Source organism: Esox lucius, chromosome 23, assembly GCF_011004845.1.
Source record: "Esox lucius isolate fEsoLuc1 chromosome 23, fEsoLuc1.pri, whole genome shotgun sequence".
NCBI classification, from domain to species: domain Eukaryota; kingdom Metazoa; phylum Chordata; class Actinopteri; order Esociformes; family Esocidae; genus Esox; species Esox lucius.
In genome coordinates this window covers 20,938,097-20,956,551 of record NC_047591.1, presented here as the reverse complement: position 1 = coordinate 20,956,551, position 18,455 = coordinate 20,938,097, and the positions used below count along the sequence as shown (strand labels likewise).

Below are 18,455 nucleotides of genomic sequence, written 5' to 3'. Positions count from 1 at the left end.
CACATAAGGTTGATATAAATCAATTTATTGACCCGACAGCAATGTGTGACTTTCCACTGCTATCAACTGATAAGGTCCCCATCCAAAGATAAGCAACAAATGACAAATGAGATTCACTATGGTGCTTCTATTGTCACTGAAAACTCTACTTACAGCTGAATCATAAACTACTGCACACTAACTCCCTACAGAATGACAAAGTGTAACATTACAAATAAACAAGTCTGTCCCCGCAAAAAAGGTATTGACTTGATGATATGCCTTTTACAGAAAATGAAGTGTGCGTGGGGGTGTGTGTGCGCGTGTGTGTGTGTGTTGTCTTAGAGACACGTGACAAATGGGAAGAGAAAGCTGATGACACGAATTGCAAAAGTGGTTATATAGGGTTGATAGTGCCGAAGGATCCATTCAGCATCAATGTCTGAGCCTGGCAAAGTACCCATCATTGGCAATTGAATACATGGCTTGTTGTGTCCAACGATAATCTGATCAACAAAACACTGTTTTTCTAGCACAGTTATTACACATTCTCCTTGATTTGCCAATACAAAAATGTATAATAATGCCAGATTGAGTTTGTCATTCAGTGCAACTGTCTGAGATCTGAGACGGAATTTGAAAGACGAAAGTGTTGTTAATTTATGTTACTTCATAACAAAACTTAAATATTTATTTGCAACATACAAGGGTATACAGTGTGCTAAAATAAAAAAAACAAGTTGAAAGCAAAGCATACACTATAGTGGACACTCCAATTCAACAGAAAATCACATCTCCCACAAACACTCTACTGTCAGTCATAAAGTGTAACCACTACAAACCTGTTAAATAGGTGCATCATTTAGAAAAAGGAGTAAATATAAAAAGATAAAGGTTCATTTGCAACACGCTGCCTCATGACCGCCTTTGAAAACAGATTTAAAAGCCGCAGTTTCGCCCCTTTTTCAGACAGCAGATTGATGACATCATCTCATTTGCATTGCCAGGTAAAGAGAAGAAAGAAAAGGCTAATGTACATTGACAGACTTACTGGGAGGCATTCATGGAGAATCTCGAATGCACGTCATCCATTTTGTTAGCCGGGGTTTACGGGCTCTACCTTTAAAACCGGTTACTTTGGGTGGTCAGGAACTGTGGCTTATTCAACCAGACCCTGAGGCTCCCTGACAGTCTGCTGCCTTCAGAGTATTGAACAAAGCATTCTAGTTCAGACGTGGAAGGCAGAGCACGAGGAAGCTGCTGTTGGGCTTCATAAGGAACTGAACAACAGCATTTAATGGCAGATTCCACAACATGACATTTGTAATTTGCTCCGTGGCAAAAAAGAAAAAAATATATGAGGGGAAACACCAATGTTAGATTTATTTTAATTGACTGAGGTGAATTAATCAACAGCAGCCAAGACCATGGATTAATCAATGGCTTTTTTAAAGCAGTTTAATTATTAATACAAAAATAATAATTACTGAAATATAATATTAATTACTATCAAACCTCTTAATTATAATACTTTGTATCATTATAAAATGTATTACAGGGATTGATGTGGGTAGCCAACTCACTGGAGATGTATTTTTTATTTAAATACCTACCAACAACACAATGTCACTTTGGTAATGACATTGAGATTTGACTTCCCCCTGCAACTTCACCAGAAACACGCTGTGTCCATTCCAATGCTCTACGACCCTGAACATCAGATATCACGGTCACTTGATCCGACCTGGATCCGATAGTGTCACTATTGTGCACGAGAAGGGCTCCAATTTCTCATGCAGCTCTTTAAACATACTCACACAAATATACATGCAGAGACTGCACTTAGAGTGGCCATATAGCAGACTGGTAGGCATCGAACTCTCTACGCCCGACACACAGCATTGCCAATCCAGGGTTTGTATGAAATCACTGACTGACACAGGTACAGTTGTTCAAAGCACCTTTATCGATCTATCAGTCAATCTCAACTTGGTCAACAGTGAACAGGGATGGTCAAACGGTGTCTGTGAATAATATCCAGGACAACCAGTGCGAGCTGGCTTTAAGCAACCATTACATCTGAGCTCTGTGTCTGAGGCCCGGGTAACATACTGTAATGTCTAAGGACTTTTTCAGAAAATTTCGAAGAGCACTCGAGACACCACATTATTCTGTTGTGTAAAATTGCAGGTATCAATAGCTTGAGACGCCATCTTTCAAGCTGCAACACATTGCCCCCTCAGAGTTTTGCAAGTGTGCAATGCACGCGCACATTGCTCAGTTTTTCCGGGATTGGCGGCCACAATCCTGTGCGTTATATCTCGAACATGTCGGCGTAAATTCAAACTCTATGGAAATTATTCTCTCTCGTGATGTAAACATCTCTCGTCGAGGATCAGCAAGACAACGATGTGAGCCCAGCATGTTCAACAGGAGGCCGGTGTGGTCCAGCAATAAGCGCAGCTGACTTCTGCAACCATTACACCCGCGGCAACAGCAGCAGGCTGTGGGTTCGAATCAAAACCACTGCCCTTTCTCAATAGCATTTCTGTCCCATCTTAAACAAATCCCGAAATAAAACGCTAAGCACAGCAGGAAACTCAATAAATATGCAGGTGCTTTTTGATAGTGTCGAAAAAGCCCATCACGGTCCTGTTAGAGCTCTGGCGATTGAGTGCCTTTCACAATAAACCACAGACAATGACACTCATTTCATGTCTGCCGCTGAAGCAAAACAGTACGCCAGCCTAACAGGCCATGGTAAGAACCAGCGTTAAAGGCTCGGTCGACGGTCAGGGATGAAGCTGCTGGCATCAAGCAACGGCTCCCCATCATGAAAGGCTCCCCCAGACACAGTGGAACAGGCTGTGCGTGGCCTAATTAGGCAGTGAGAGTGAGTGAATTTCAAATAGTCAGAAGTGACAGAATAGTTTTTTTTTAATTCAAAATAGCCAGCATTGCTCTCTAGAGTTAGAGAAAAGGAACACTGACCCTATGGGGTGTCGTCAAGGCCACCATACAGTCACCAGCAAGAAGACGACGTTCCCAAGTGTCATGACCCCTAGTAAAATTAACAGGCATGAGACGGCTGTTTTTCCTTGAAAACACAAAAAAAGTTGCTTTGTCGGGACTGCACACTAAATCCAAACTTCCCCAAACAACCACTGAACCATATACTTAGTGATAAAAATAAGTCAGTCCAAAGATATTTAATTAGCTCTACTGAAACAGCCATTCGGTCAAATTCTACAACCTCAAAGTAGCTTTCGCCTCAGCTAAACTAGATAACGTCTCTCGTAAGCGGAGGGGTAAGGAAAGCGGGTCACTTGCAAAAACGGATACTTACAACGGTGGTTTGGTGCCTTTTCACCGAGTGTGAGCCCTTCATCCTAGCACTGGTGATTTGAATGGAACTGGAACATGGTGCTCAGTTTTGTGCTGGTGGCAGCGAATTGATCCAAATTTTGCTCAGTGATGCTCAGAGGCGTGTGAGAACGTCGCGGCCAACCGACTCCAACCCCGTGCGCACGAGCTCAACCTAATTACAGTGTGCGGTATATGTAAGCGACTACGCACCAAGGAGTGTCATATATGGCTACTATACAAGGAGTTAGAGCTGGTCTTAGGCAGCGCTTTAGCCATGGTATATTGGCAATACATCACAAACCCCTGTGATGTCTTATTGTTTTTATAAACCGGTTACCAATGCAATTAGAGCATTAAAAGGTGCGGTGGTGTCATACCTGTGTACAGTCTCATACACCACACCTATCAGCCAATTCGTTTTTAGGATTGAAACCACCCGGTTTATAAGCAGGCAATAGGGCACAAGGTGGTGTAGTATATGGCCAATATAGAAAAACCCAAGATGCCTTATTGCGCATCAACTACTAATCACCTCAATAAGAGCAGTAAAAAACAGTTGTCATACCCGTGGTATATGGTCTCATATACCAAGGCAATCAGCCAATCAGAATTCAAACCACCCACAGCCTTGAAAACCAATGACAACTCAGGCATCTTTGTAATGATTCCATTTTGTTCCAGGGGTAACCTCCGAGTTTATCATACTTCCGTTACAGATTTTGAACGTAAAATCATAGAAATGTCACATAGATGAGGCAACATCGTAAATAAATAGGCCTCCTAAATTCCAATGCTTACAAATACAGAGCTGTCATGGTGCTGCCACCCGAGATTTCCATTAGGCCTATAGGCCCAGTATACTGATCATAGGTTTAAATATTAACGGATATAACTGAACTGCTGACATTAAGAATGAAAATAACTTTATTACGAAGTGCAACAAAACGATCAAAGTACTAGTCTCAAGTGTTTTGGCGCGTAAAATGCACAAGTTACTGGCTGCGCAACCTGTGTTTCTTGCATGAACTGCGCGTGTCGAGGTGGTCTAGTCTGCATATAGTGTAATGCAGAGCTGTCTGGCCCGACTGATCAGCGCCGGCTGTCACGAGAAGAACGCGGGTGAAAATGTATCAGAGTCTGAAATCGATCATGTAGCCGGCTGTGAATCTGAAGTTTGGTCTACATAGTCTACGCGTTCTGCGTCACACTTTGACAGTCGGATAAATTGTGAAGGCATGTTGCAGCTCAAGGATGGTTACTTCGTATCCCTTTTGGTATAACGCCATTGTAAACCAGTAGCCTTTTGATGTCACCGAATTAGCAAACATAATTCTTAAAAGTTGGGCAAGACAGCACAATGACAGCTGAGTGTAACAAGTCAACTTTTTAACAAAGGTTACTTACATTTTCAGTGTCACGCTCATTCACGGTAGGTAGTGGCATTCTGGTTGATGTTTTATGGCTTGATCCCCGAAGTTGTTCTTTCTGAGTCTCTTTTCTGCTTTTGCTACACCTTAAATCCAACAGGAAAGCCGGTCTAGAAGAGCTATTGATGAACAGATCTGTTCAACCACATTAACGCAACGTCGAAGCCAAGTTCCAGCAAACATACGCCGGAAGACGTCTACAGACGAATTAAGTAGCCTAGTAAATTGTCAAACCGCATTACTCAACTGAACGCACAATTGACCGGTGCGACAAATGGCGAAAAACAATACCCCACAAACGGTTGTCCAACAAAAACCATGCCACCGAGATGCAAAATTTTCCAATACGCCGTTAGGGAAATAATCGATTGTAAAGCTCAATAAACTGTGTTCCAATAGTTCACAGGCCCTCAACAAATACACAGAACGATCAGACAAGGAAAAAGGGGAGGGGAGAGGGAGTTCACTTAAAACCGGTCTCAGAATTTGCAGTCCGTTTTTGCGGCTTTGGTCCCTGTTGATTTTCGGCTTCTAACTTGCACTGCCCCGCTTACCAATGGCGCTGGCGCCCCGAAAGACCTAAGTTCGGTTAAAGTCCTCCCATCCCAAAAGTAAGCAAGTAAGGATGGCTTGGTTGATTGCTATATCCAAGATGGCCGCTTACTAGCTGGAGAGTGCCCAGCACTGTAGAATCCTGTGCGCTGAGAGGAAGTGAGGAAACAGACGGCTTTAAAGCTTATTGGCGCTTCGGCTGGGAAAGCGCTGTTTGGTGTTGCTAGGGTGATTACTGGAGAGAAGAATTCTACCTGCTGCACAAGGAATTGTATACCTTGTTTATTGTTTTCAGGCATAGGCTGCTCCAGTTTAGTCTGCCCCGTATACGCGCTGTCAGTATAACGACTGAAAGCACAGACTGACTCATTCTGGAACCCTGCCTCTATTACTCTGCGTTCGGGTTTCAGTGTGTTTAAGCAAGAGAGTGACGACTTTCGTTACAATATAGATGGAACGCTTGTTTCAGATTTTTATTTCATTATGGGAACCTAGGCCCCTTGCTCACTCTGTTTCTCTCACACACACACGCACGCACACATTTACAGCATCCTGTCTTGTGTTTCTCACGAGGGAGGATGAGCCGCACCTCTTGCAGTGCACTTCCTGTGTGGCCCACAGCACACAGACACAGTCAAAGGGTCTATTCACAGAGAAACAGAGAGAAAATGGACAGACAGAGAAAAAATAAACAGAGACGGGGGAGAGAGAGGTCAAGGGGAACAGCCTGTGTAACAGTGGGACAAGCACAGTGAATATGAGCTAGGAAAAGATCTAGGATCTAGAATAGAAAAAATATTCTACAGCAAGACTGATTTGTTGTTCAACCAGTTGGATACTGCCTTGAAGTCCAAGTTTTTATTTCTTTTCACGTGAGGATAACAGCTGTGGGATGGTCTCCGGGGCAACAACGTGAATTTTTGCATTGATTGTTGCAGGGAGGGTGCAACAGCAAAGAGAATCGTGGGAGTTCACTCACATGTCACTCTGATCTCACCTCATAAGCACAAAGGTGTCTTTGTATGGTCCCAGAGTGATCAGACACACAACCATACTGTCGTTATTCACACATACAAACACACACACCCCATAGTTTCCGGAACATTTTCACAGTAATACACACTTATGTTGCGTCATTGTAAATCAATCACAATGACTAGTCTTAACAGATTAGGTGCCTAGAACATTCAGGTCCTGTCTACCTTTATAGGACAAAACATTTTCTTTTAAAATGTGTGTGCTTAAAGGTACTTATAATATAAATCGATGTAAATCTACACACATATGTTGTGTACAACATATTTCATATCTGCCAATGCAAAACAATTCAACCCTGCTCTGTAGTAAAAACGTAACTGGATGAATCACAGTCGCATATCGAAAAAGCCTTTTATATTGTGATGAGGTGCTGTTGATTAATCAACTGGTTACACTACACAGCTTAGAAAACATAACAAAAACGGCCTCTGCCAGAGGTGCTCCACATCACACCATCCAGGAAGTGACTGGAAACTCTCACCTCTGGAACCATAAGCTTCCTCCTCAGTGGGAATCGCAATACATCCCCTGCATGAGACAGATGCATTTCTGCTCACCCCTACTACATCTCCCTGCTCCTATCCTGACATAAAAAAAAAGATAATACAAATAATGTATTACTTCACTTCAAGTGTCTCCTTTCAAAGTAAGTTCTTAATAATGGACAATCTCAGAAAGCTTGTTCGTGTCCACAGTCTACGTCTACCAATCAATACTGCTACTAAACACATTTCTAGTGTGGGTAAGCCTAACCCATTAAATATGTCTATAGCACAAGGTATGTAAAATCTTTTCACGTGACAGCTAAAGGTTTATTTCACTAAGCCTGACAAGTAACATCAGTGTTATTGGTTTTGGAATGTCCGTCCATACGATGATTAGTCACACGTGGGTACATCTGTGCTTAACGACCATCTTAATGCAACATTGCCGTGTGTTGTGATGTTTGCTGGATTCAAGTAGAAACGGCTAATAGCTCCCCCTAGAGTTTGATGCGGGAACATTACTATTGGTATGCCCTTTATCTTTACTTCGACCTCGCCTCGTAAATCCACCCCGACCATATGCTCTCCCCGCAGCAGGGATCGCGGTTACATTCCCCTCAACCTGCTTGCTCCCCAAAACATTGTCACCATGAATAGATCAGAGAACACCAATATCTAAAAATACCTTGGTATACAGGAGATATGGAATGCTCACTCTCAATACATACTCAGTATCGTCAAACCTCAGGCAAGTTAAATCGATAACTGTCATCCTTCGTCCACCCGAAGTCTACCTTTGTAAAAAGCCGATCAGTGACTGTGGCAACGTAGTGTACGGGCCGGCCAATAAAAAATATATCCTCAACAAATGTAATTTACCACACAACCATGCATGGCCACCAGCATGGCCACCAGAACCCCTTCAACACATCACTGTGACCTTTACACTCTGACCCCTTCAACAGTCATCACTGCTACCTTTAATGTCTGGTTAACTGGACTTTACATGCAAAATGCCCCACTCAGTGGGTACCAACGTATTTACAAGTCCCTATTAGGTAAATCCCCATCTACCTCAGCTCACTCAACCTTTGAGATTTCAGTTGTGACCTGCAGTCTGGGAGATGTTCTACTTTGGTATATTACCATCCAATACACTTCCACCCAAACTTCCACTGGCAGTAATTTCAACTGACAGGAAAATATAAAATATTCTAAGTGACAATGACTGTTCATTTAAATTAAGATTAATGGTGGCCATCTGATCAGCACCACCGGTTGAGTTATGTGTCTTGCTGAATGTATGTAACGTAGTTTAATATTTCCCTGTAAAAATTCTTTGTATCTATATTCTCTTGCAATATTTGTGGTTCCATGTTGTCAATTGTATGCCTATAGGCAGGCTGTAATTTAAAACGAGAATTAGTTCCCACCTGACTTACCTGGCTGAATAAGTGAAATGAAACAATCCACAAGGTCAATAGCACCATCTTGTGGATATATTTTTAACCTACACTCTGGCCTTTAAAATGTCATTCTCAGCTTGCCTAATTGGGACATTCACCCTAATCCCTTGGTTGTGACAACATATACTTCCGTCCACATGTAGAAATCATTCACATTTCCTTGGGTTTTGTCAAATTGTTGACCAATTTCCACCACCCGTGCACTCAAATAACTTCCATGGTGAAATTGACTGGAGTTCTGTCTCCACAACTCTTTATTTCACTTGTATTATTTGAAGGGCAACGGTGCCAGAACAACTGGGCCCAACTACCATTAGAAATCATACAATCAACATGTGGCAAACATTCTTTAATGAGAGGAAAAAATACACGGAGAAAAACGCAGCATGTGCATTCAGAGCTCAAGTATAATCAAAATGTTGTTTTAAAATACTCCACCCATATACAAACAGCCACATCTCATCACTCCATCTACAGCAAGATAAAACCGGAACAAAGTAAATAGATGCATCTCAAAGCCAGAAGCCAGCCGAAGCAGCGGGGCGGAGGGTCAGGTAGGATCAAGCAGGGATGAAGGCATGCCTGTATTTGTCAGGAACATCAGAGCGACCGCAACAGAATGTGTACTCCAAAAACAGATCGGTGGAGGCTCGTCTTGTTTAGGTCCTAAATGGCGTCAATGTCAAGATCGTCCTCGTCTTCGGCAAGCTTCTCTGGTTTCACCGTCTCCACCTTCAGCTCGCGGGCAGAGGGTGAGTAGACCACCTGAAGAGAAGAGGATGGCAAAGGGAATGTTAATTGGGTGAAATGCACACATTTTGTGCCAGCCATTTCTCGCAAATTAACACTGATACAGAAATATACCATACAGAACAGACAGCGCACATTTCAGCTCACCATGCAACTTCTGCGATAGAAATATCAGAATAGAGTCACAGTGAGCTGAAAGCTTGCAAGTTGCTATTGCCGTTAACACCAAATATCAATACACTAGGGTTTACGTTAGCCAGCAAATGCCGGTGTTTGCCGGTATCAGGTGTAGCTGTCCACCACATTAAAATATCAACGGCCAAAATGTCTGGCGGGAAATATGCCAAATGAATAAATATATTAATAGCATATTAAATAGCCTAATAATGTGACCTACATGACCTGTTGCCAAGAAAACAGCGAGCCTCCGCTCGCTCTTACAGTAAGACATTACTGAGTGTTTGGTCATGTGATTAAACGTGACGCCAGATTCAAAAGCAGCACACTCCGGCAGCCAATCCAGCATACAATGTTGAAGACGAAGCAGACGTCCCAGGGTTGGTTTAAAAAAAACAAAACAGCAATGGTGCGATAGATACCAGCAAGATCTCAGAAAAGCGTAGTCATTTGAAATAACCTAGAGATTTGAAGTAACCTTCTATACCCAGAAAGTGTTTCAATGTTTAATACGCAATGGGACAACATTTCTATGCATACATTTTCATACGCATTATCCAATTAGGAAACACGGTTGGAAATGACGAAATCTGACTCACAATATTAGTCAGAATATATGTTACACGTTGATCTGAGTTGATGCACCAAATAGGCAACTCAAATTTGTCTATTAAATAATGTTTTGCGAAATTAGGCTACATTATGGTGCAGAGCTGTCAGACTCTCTGACACGCACATACACGCACAGTATCTGTTAAACGTTTCTAACACTGGCCTCAAAAACCCTTATTCAGACTGGAAACATGATTCTGGAACCAAAATATTGTCCCAAAAGTTTCGCTGTCTAAAAATAATTGCAATCTGGCTCAAATTATTTCGATCAGGCATTTATATAATAATTGCGACAGCCCTAGTTGCAGCCTATATGCTCAGTTTGCAAAGATTGTGAAGAGTTCATTCTGCTGACTAATTTAAATAAAAGAATCGTGTTGGATCATAGAGTGTGTATTATTGCTGTTTATATGTGGGCTACTATAGGACCATTTAAAACATGTCCAGTAGCAGTTCTATATGGCCCGAAATTCTCAAACTTTAAACGGCCATATCGGCCGTCAAAAAGGACTCAAGTAGACTCTGCTATACACTACAGTGAATGTCTTCAGGTAAAATCAGAGGCAGAAAATGTGTTATTACCTCCACGTTGTCTTCATCTTCTTCCTCTTCCCCCCCGCTGCCCTCGCTCTCCTCCTCCGCCTCCTTCAGCCACTTGACGAAAGGGGCCGCCTTGGCGTGGATCTCCTTGGCCAGCTCCTTGGACACATACTTCTTGGACACCTGAGTAGAGGCACAGGGCGGCCATGTTCAGCAGCACGCCGTGTAAAAAGCGGCGCAGGTCGCTGCACAAATCTCTAGCGTCGGTTGCCGACCACACTACATCAAACACACTGGATGAGGCGCATCCTCGCTAAACGACTTCAGAGTCGACCCGCAGGAGCGGAACTAGATACCTTCTCGGCCCAGGCCAGGATGACGTCCTCCTCCAGCAGGTCTGCATCGTACAGGTCTTTCAGGATGATGGGCACACGGGGGAGAAGCTGGGCCTGGTGCAGCTTGACCAGGCACTCAAAGCCCCCCAGGAGGTACTTCTGAGCCTTTTTGTTGTTGTGGGTGAACTGGAGGCGGGAGACACACATTGAAAGGACAGTGCAGACGGAGATTAGGCCAATTAGCAGCAGGTACCAGAGCCGTATTTGTCTTTTTTAATCAACGGTTAATATGACAGGCGTTATGGCGGCTAAGGATGTCACCATCATCTGGTGCCGTGTGATTTCTTGCCCTGTGTGTGATTGATTTCACCCCAAGTTCATTGGCTCCAGGAGAAGTTAGCAATACGGAAATGGACGCCGATTGTTCATCGAAAGGCATCAGGCACCGACACCAAGCTAATATTACCGATGGAGCTTTTTGGAGTTGACTAATGTGACGTCACTGACACAGAGCAAAAGCCAGCGAGCTGAAGCAACGAGCCAGAACACACCAAAACCCCAGTTGTTGCCCAGGGACACTCACTCTGAGGAAGTGGCGTTTGTACTTCTTGATCTGGTCGCGGATGTTCTCATCCATCAGCAGCTCGGTCAGGATCAGCGGGGCCGTGTCCTTCACGTCCAGACGCTCCGCTTCCGCCAGGATCTCCTTGTCTGAGGAGTCGATGGCACCGTCCTCCTTTTTTTGCTGTGTGTGGGGGGGGGGGGGGGGCGAGTAAGGGATCAGAGACAGTCAAAAAGATCTGTCAAACAGACATGCCTATAAAAAAAAGGACATAATGAAAAATAGAGACCACCCCATAGGCAGCAGCAGTGCTTCGTAGCTCTGTTTAGTCCCCGCCCATTTAAGCGAATGATAAGCTAGGCAGTTTATTATTGGGCCCCTCCAGACTTCTGTTTTAACCCTCAACGGGCACAACTGATTCAAAACACCTGGACTTAGTCTTGACGAGGACGACATGCCTGATTTAGAGGCGTCGACAATTAAACGAGTAAGAGAACTGTTACGATACACCCAGAACGGTTTGGACACTGAACCAACCAACACCTCATGGACGTTCGCCATTACAGTTCTCAACATACTAACTGAAGGAAATTAGTTAGCTACACATTAATCCCCAACCCCCCATAATCCCCAACCCCTCCTCCGTAACAACACCTCAAAGGGCTTTACTGTGATGAGAAGGAATCAGTACAATGGAATCTGTAGTTTGCCAGGACTGAGTCTGAATCGCTGTACTAAAGAACAGTAAGAGAGTAGTTTGGTGCAGGTTCCCGAGTCTGACCTTGACAAAATTATAGAAGAGATTGACCCTCTCCTCCAGGGGCTTCTCCAGCTCCTCACTGAGGGTCAGATTCTTTGCGTGTGCGCTGATCTCCTCCATCCGGCGCTGCTGAGCCTCCTCAGTAGTTTCCTCCGCCCAGTCCTCATCATCATCGTCACCATCCTTGACAGGAGGAAGATTTTTTAAAAAAAATATTATATATCAAATGCCAGACCCATAACAATGACAACAATAACACAGACAACATTTCACAGAGCTATCGCTACAAGGCTGCAGAGCGCCTCTCTTTTTCCACTCTACTCCTCCAAGTCAGGTCCACTGACTCCACACTTTCCCTTGAGCCAGGGACCGATTTAGACTCGGTACAACCAGGTGGGTGACATTAATTATAACACAGAACAGACAACCGGGACGCTCGGGGCCTCGTGGGGTCAGAGCTGAACGTGGGGTTTGAATTCCCTCCCAATGCGTTCCAACCCTCGCTTCCCCCCACCCCTTTTATAGACCACACGACCGGGCAGGTATGACCAGCAGTGCTACAGTCCCACGCCACGTCATCTATAATACAAGACAACGCGCGTCAAGCCAAGGGCACCTCTAGTCCGACCACTTGGCATGACAGTCGGTCCTTCCGGTCCTGGCGTCCCGGCACTCACCACAGCGTCGGGGGCGTCGATGTCATTGTGGTTGCCGGCTTCACCGTCACTGGAGCCGTTCTCCTTGTCCTTCTTCTTACTCTTCTTCTCTTTCTTCTTGGCAGACCCGGTGTCCTCTGTTTGCACACATCGAGACGGGGACATTTAATACCTGACGTTGTTCGTTCCTAATCTCTTGATTTCACTAACCCCCCCCCCCCCCTCCAGAGTATGCATTTGAGAAGGGCTAGGAGAGCAAATGCCACCCTTGAGAAGGTATTGTGACGCGTACCGCCGCTAATCTTGTGACCCACCAGGACAGGTAAATGTTTCTAATAACATTAAAACCAAGCAAAGGTGTCTCTGGGGTTGTAGATATATACACACAAACACATACAAAATGTAAGAAATCTCTTTACGAGTTCTCCCTAGAATACAATTCGACCTTTTAATCACGTCTAAATGTTTCAAAAACATTGTCTTTATTTTTTTTAGACGGCAAGACAGAGAGATATGGATATAATGTTCTAGCCTCCATACCATGCGTTTGGGCCAAAAACTACTCTGCAGTATATTAAAAAAGGACCTATTTTAGCCACCTGCGCTACCCATTAGCCCCTCACCTGGCGGGTTCCTGAGGATGAATGTGCAGAGTTTGTGACGTGTGTCCAGCATGCCTCTGTAGCCGCAGGCCTTGCAGGAGTTCCCAATGGTTTGTTTCTTGGCGTTGATATGCTGAGAGCAAATAAAAACAACAAAACAATATGATGTCCAGTACAGCCTTTGTGCTTAAGCCTCTAGGGGTATTCAACCCGAGACTTCAAGGCCAGTCCCATTTTTTTTCATTGCAACCCTCTAATCAGGGACTCATTCAGACTTGGGACACCAGCTGGGTGCAATTAATGATGGGCCTTGGAGGGTAAACATCAAATACCCCTGATCTACAGTTAGCTATGAAAAACATTTCCTACATAGTTGCATGGCAACTCCGTTGAAACAGATTCTGTACAGGCCGCCCGCACAAATAGATTAAAACATTTCCAGGGATGTCAAGTACATTTTACATTGAGATTCAAAACAACCAAAATCACACCAAGTGAAAACGTGTTTCTGTTTGGGTAAGACGAACAGTTAACCGAAAACAATGACTTGCACTTTTGCGTCACACACAATGATACGTCGGTTGGCGACATCCTCTGGCCTAGGGCTTGGGGCCTTGGCCTAGTGTAGAAATCCTCTAAATAATGCAAGCTGTTCATTTCGGTTCTTAGAATAGACCCCGTTCCTCACTATCACCATAGTACAATGTCATACGCAATTGAGACAGCAATAAATAAACCCAGCCAGGAAAGAAAATGGACAGAGGCTTTTCTAGTTCCCCTCAGAATAGCATCTGAAGATAGATGTGCGCGCTAAACTCGAGCTCTTTCATATACTAACGTGTTACAGTGCTCTCCTGGACAGGGCCAAAGGGAACGCACACCTTTCCCCTGAGGCACCCTAAGCGTAGGTGTAAGAGATGCAGGAGGAAAAACAAGAACTCCCTGACTGCAGCATTCTCAGCCCCAGAGAGGGGTCACATGACAATCTGAGGAGCGCTGCCTGAAACTCTGCAGTGCAGGGAAAGTGGGGGGGGGGGGGGGTCAAACAAATCCACCCCTTTTCTATTCAGAAATCCTGACGTTCTAGTCGTGACAGTGCCGCTGGGACGAATCGAGCACTGAAAACAGATTCAATGATTAAATTAGAACGGCTACCAACTAAAAATCAGTCTGGATACAGTTATCCCCCCCCAGCCCCCAAAAAGTAATATATCGCAGTGTCACTGTGCATTGTACCAATATCAGCCAATATGGTACTGTAATAGTCACTGCTGTTCTCAAGCAGCCAAGACCCTAGGCGATTCAGGCAATGCCTGGATATGTAGCGCCACAAAACACAATCCACCCCTGGGTTCGTGGACCGGCAACAACGCTGACCTCATGAGAACAGTACTCTGCATCGGTCAGCGAAAACACGGAGCAAACGTCGGGGCGGGCCACTGGGTTCAAGCCTCGCCGACTGTACAGGCCTGGGGATGCCAAGCCCGGCCAACCAGGCAGTTAGAGGAAAAACAAAGCTGAATGCCAAAAGGGAAGCCATCATGTGATTCTACTTCTGCAAAACACTGGATTTATTATCGAAAGGGAGTGAGGCCGGAGTTGGTAAAAAATAAAAAAAATAAACAAGGACTCGAACGACAAGCAACAAAAAAATTGGAGTGATGGTGAAGACCGCCTACAGCATAGGGAGTGGGTTGAAATTTCAGTTTCACTTTTTCCAGAATCAAACAAAATGAAAGGGTGAGAGTTTCGGACCACTAACCAGGTCAGTTTCGGGATTGTCGCATTCGGGGCACAGCACAAACTTCCGGATGAATCCATCCAGCATGTCCTGCAACTTGTTTGCCTCATGGGACCCATTGACAATGAAGCGGTCGTTCTTGGCATCAAACTGGGTCTGGGCACCCAACTCACAACCAAAGAATTTGGTGGGATCTGGAACCAAGGAAATAAAAAAGTTTACATTAGCTCACATTTTCCAAATATTGTCAGCTAGAAGTCTTATAACCTCATAGGTTTTGGGAGAGTTTACCCTCTTAAGTGCGAACGGCTTCTCATTTTCCAAACACTTTACCTAAATGCATGCAGTACATCTCCCAAAATTTATAACAGACCTAGCTTTATGCTGCAATGGAAAATGTACAGAAGCGATAAGCGGCATGAAACTCCTCGATTTACTCTTTCCACTCCATTTTGAGTTAAGCAGCCAAATGTAGACAATCGATGACATCGGCTGACAGAACAAGACTGAGAACCCAGAAATTCAGGCCCGAATACACGGCAACTACTCCAAATCGCCCATGGCACAACCTTGTGAGGCGCGCCAAACCAGTGCATTAGACCAGTGTTTATGAAGCTAGCACTGAAGTGGCAGAGGTACGGGTGTACTCACACGTGGGAGGCCTATTCAGAGACTTCGCAACGTCAGTCATGTTGACTATGACAGTCTTAATCCCATTCCCCTTGCCTTCCACCTGTAGGGGAAAACAACAACAACGACACAGATTGACCATCATTCTCGCTGTCACACTGGTAACATTCTGACACTGAATAAACACTAAACCCAAACCCACAACGCCAAAAATCAAGACGGACTGCCAGTATGAACAAGTGTATTTTGGGTAAACAAATGTCAGTGTAAGAAACATGGATTTCAGTGTCTTGTAAAGAACAAGTGAAACTGTAGCGCATTTCAGCTTGCACTAATTACCATATGGCAATTGAAAGTTATACTTCTGCATATGCCACTTGCCCCAAGGAATTGGGAAAGAGTGGTCATTACTAATTATCCTGGAGCAATTAGTAAAATGTGTAAAAATAAACTGTTAGTTGACTGAGAGCACATTCTCAGTAACACTGAGCAATTACGGTTAACTGCGTCAACAGTATATCATAGACTCAAACTAATAACTTTCAGGCAAACAAACCAGAGCTACATCCCATACAATGCAAGCATTCCCTAACCAGAAGTCTAGAATCACATCCAGACCTGAAACCAACAGACAGACCTGAGCCCAACAAGCCCCGTACCCACCTTGGCGATTATACGGGGCATCTTGTAGCGGTAGAACTGGTCCAACACACTGCGGTTGACGTTGACTGACATGGCGGCTGGCCTCTGGCTTTATCAGTAGGACAGGAAGATCTTGGACTGCAAATTTTTGGTATCCTCTGTCTGGCAAAGAGGGGGGGACATAAACGACTGGAAGAGGGTTCGGGCTCGGACATGAAAAAGGTCTCGCCACTGAGGCTGCAAGCTCCGCGCTTGTAGGCTAAGCTCCCCCCACACAGGTTCCAACAGCTGCGCAACAGCTCTGAAAAGAGAGGGGAAGACGGTTGTTGGATCGAAGGAAGACATTACAGCAAAGAATGGATGAGTTAGTATGACGTTTAAATGGACACCGCTATCTCGTGAGAGACAGGCGCCGGTCAAGTCACCTGGGCCCCTGTGGGCTTCCCACCCTAGCACAACTCTTATCTGTGGATGAGGCCTCCCAAAGACATCCCGTGTATTTCAATTTCGTTATAGCCATTTATATTTCATATATTGGGACGAATTTTCAGTTCATTTTAAAAACGTAAAATGTTTTTAAGAAAACCAAAAAAGGCCTTATATTCCAATTGGACAATTGTCCACCCTTCCCTGCCAAAACAGGAATCTGGCATAGGTTGACAAATCACAATATCACAAGAGCGTTATAAATACATATAAATACAAACAGACGGAGGGGTATAGTTAGCTATGCCGTTTGCTACATGCGCAACATACAGCGGGAAATGCATAAACCAACTTTTACAAACACGGCATCCTAACAACGCATTAAACAGCACACAGCGCATTAGGCTTTAACGGAAACTAAACATGCTAACTGCACTATTAATACTAAACATGCCCAATACAGTTCAACGAAAGCATTACATTTAATCATCGCACATGTAACACAGGTGAGATTGGGTTAAGGGAAGCGCGCACCAGGCCTCGATTGAGCAATGTGCTGCAGAGTGCGTCATACATTGGAGCAGTGTGCGAGGGGAGGAAGACGCCATCTTGGTCCAACATAGGAGACGGATTCCCCATACAGAAACGTTTCCAGTTAACGACATACTGACTGACACAAAACAGTAAGGATTTAAGTATAATTCAGGTTTAAATACCTTTCCCATCCGTCGCTGCTGTCGTCCGGGTACTCACCGTTTTCGCAAAACAAAGACATAAACACACCGCTGGTCGCCCAGAGAAGCAATAAAGTGGTGTGGATGAGCAGTAGGGTTGCAATAAAGTGGAGACCGAGCGGCACTGCAACGGTGCCGAAAGAGTAGTCCGACCTTACGGTGGGGGGGTAGAGCCCGCAGAGAAAACTCGAGACGCCCAAAAATGGGGTATCTGAAACAAAGAAACAATCAAATCAGTACAAAGTGACAGGTGTCGGCTTGCAGTAAGCTAGCTAGCTTTACCAATGACGGTGCTAGCTGACATATGGAAGCCAGAGAAAAGCTAACGTTATTTTCGATGGCTAAAATGAATACAAATGTATCTGCTGCGTTACGTTTAAAAACAAATAGTAGAATGTTCGCTGATAAATTAACATGAATAATAACATAAATTAATAAAATAGGTCATCTCCTTTGCCAACTTGATCTTCAAACTTGCTTGGACTCACCTCCAGAACGTTCTCACTGGTGCTTGTAAAGCCACACACTAGCTATACAATGTAGCTAGTATCCCTTGTCAATCTACGCGAGCTCCGCCACTATTCCCGCCCATTTTGGTGACGTTGCTCCAACGAAAACTTCTAATTTGTTTCTGAAGCAGCCAATCATTATTGTTGACAGCGAACCCATGATTGATAATATTAATGAAAAATAGCTGCGTGACGGAAACTGCATCCGGATCGCTACATCACTGGCAATGACAATTGTCTAAATGAATTCATTTCGAGAAGACATGTTAAGAAAATGCTAATAATGTGCCCTGAATATTTATACTATAGCTAACACGGGTGTGATGTCTTTATTAGGAACTTCTTTCGAACTGCAATTCTTCTCTTTGTGGTGGCTTGTATAATGGCCAGTTGTCATGGACACAGAGGCCTGCATAGGGTCGGAAAGCTCTAGATGTGTTTTCAACCTCTGTGGTGAAAACAAATA

The 18,455-nt window shown here is 44.3% G+C and overlaps 2 protein-coding genes across 18 annotated transcripts in view; both read right to left on the bottom strand.

Moving 5' to 3' along the window:
- The window catches only part of LOC105020469 (MAP/microtubule affinity-regulating kinase 3), a 48,749-nt gene extending 43,109 nt beyond the window's left edge, over positions 1-5,640 (bottom strand). For 3 of the 16 annotated variants that reach the window (XM_010887556.4, XM_010887550.4, XM_010887554.5), the window contains exon 1: positions 4,750-4,909. In XM_010887556.4, the coding sequence (XP_010885858.1) occupies positions 4,750-4,788 (39 nt within the window). In that variant the 5' untranslated portion in view covers positions 4,789-4,909. Of the gene's footprint in view, positions 1-3,325; positions 3,522-4,749 lie in introns of those variants that run through there. The other 13 variants (XM_034289972.1, XM_034289970.1, XM_034289973.1 and 10 more) reach the window with 8 other exon arrangements.
- A 3,007-nt stretch (positions 5,641-8,647) lies between these two features.
- On the bottom strand, positions 8,648-18,069 carry LOC105020471 (eukaryotic translation initiation factor 5). 2 transcript variants are annotated; one of them, XM_010887557.4, is made up of 12 exons: positions 17,969-18,069; positions 17,463-17,691; positions 16,342-16,621; positions 15,700-15,781; positions 15,070-15,242; positions 13,329-13,440; positions 12,727-12,842; positions 12,071-12,232; positions 11,311-11,472; positions 10,749-10,913; positions 10,435-10,575; positions 8,648-9,078 (listed from the first exon to the last, which is right to left on the bottom strand). In XM_010887557.4, the coding sequence occupies exons 3-12, from the start codon at positions 16,411-16,413 to the stop codon at positions 8,980-8,982; spliced, it is 1,284 nt and encodes a 427-aa protein (XP_010885859.1). In that variant the 5' UTR covers positions 16,414-16,621; positions 17,463-17,691; positions 17,969-18,069; the 3' UTR covers positions 8,648-8,979. The 2 variants fall into 2 exon arrangements, with proteins under 2 accessions (XP_010885859.1, XP_010885860.1); XM_010887558.4 differs by having other exon boundaries at positions 17,500-17,691.
- Between the last annotated feature and the right edge of the window lie 386 nt (positions 18,070-18,455).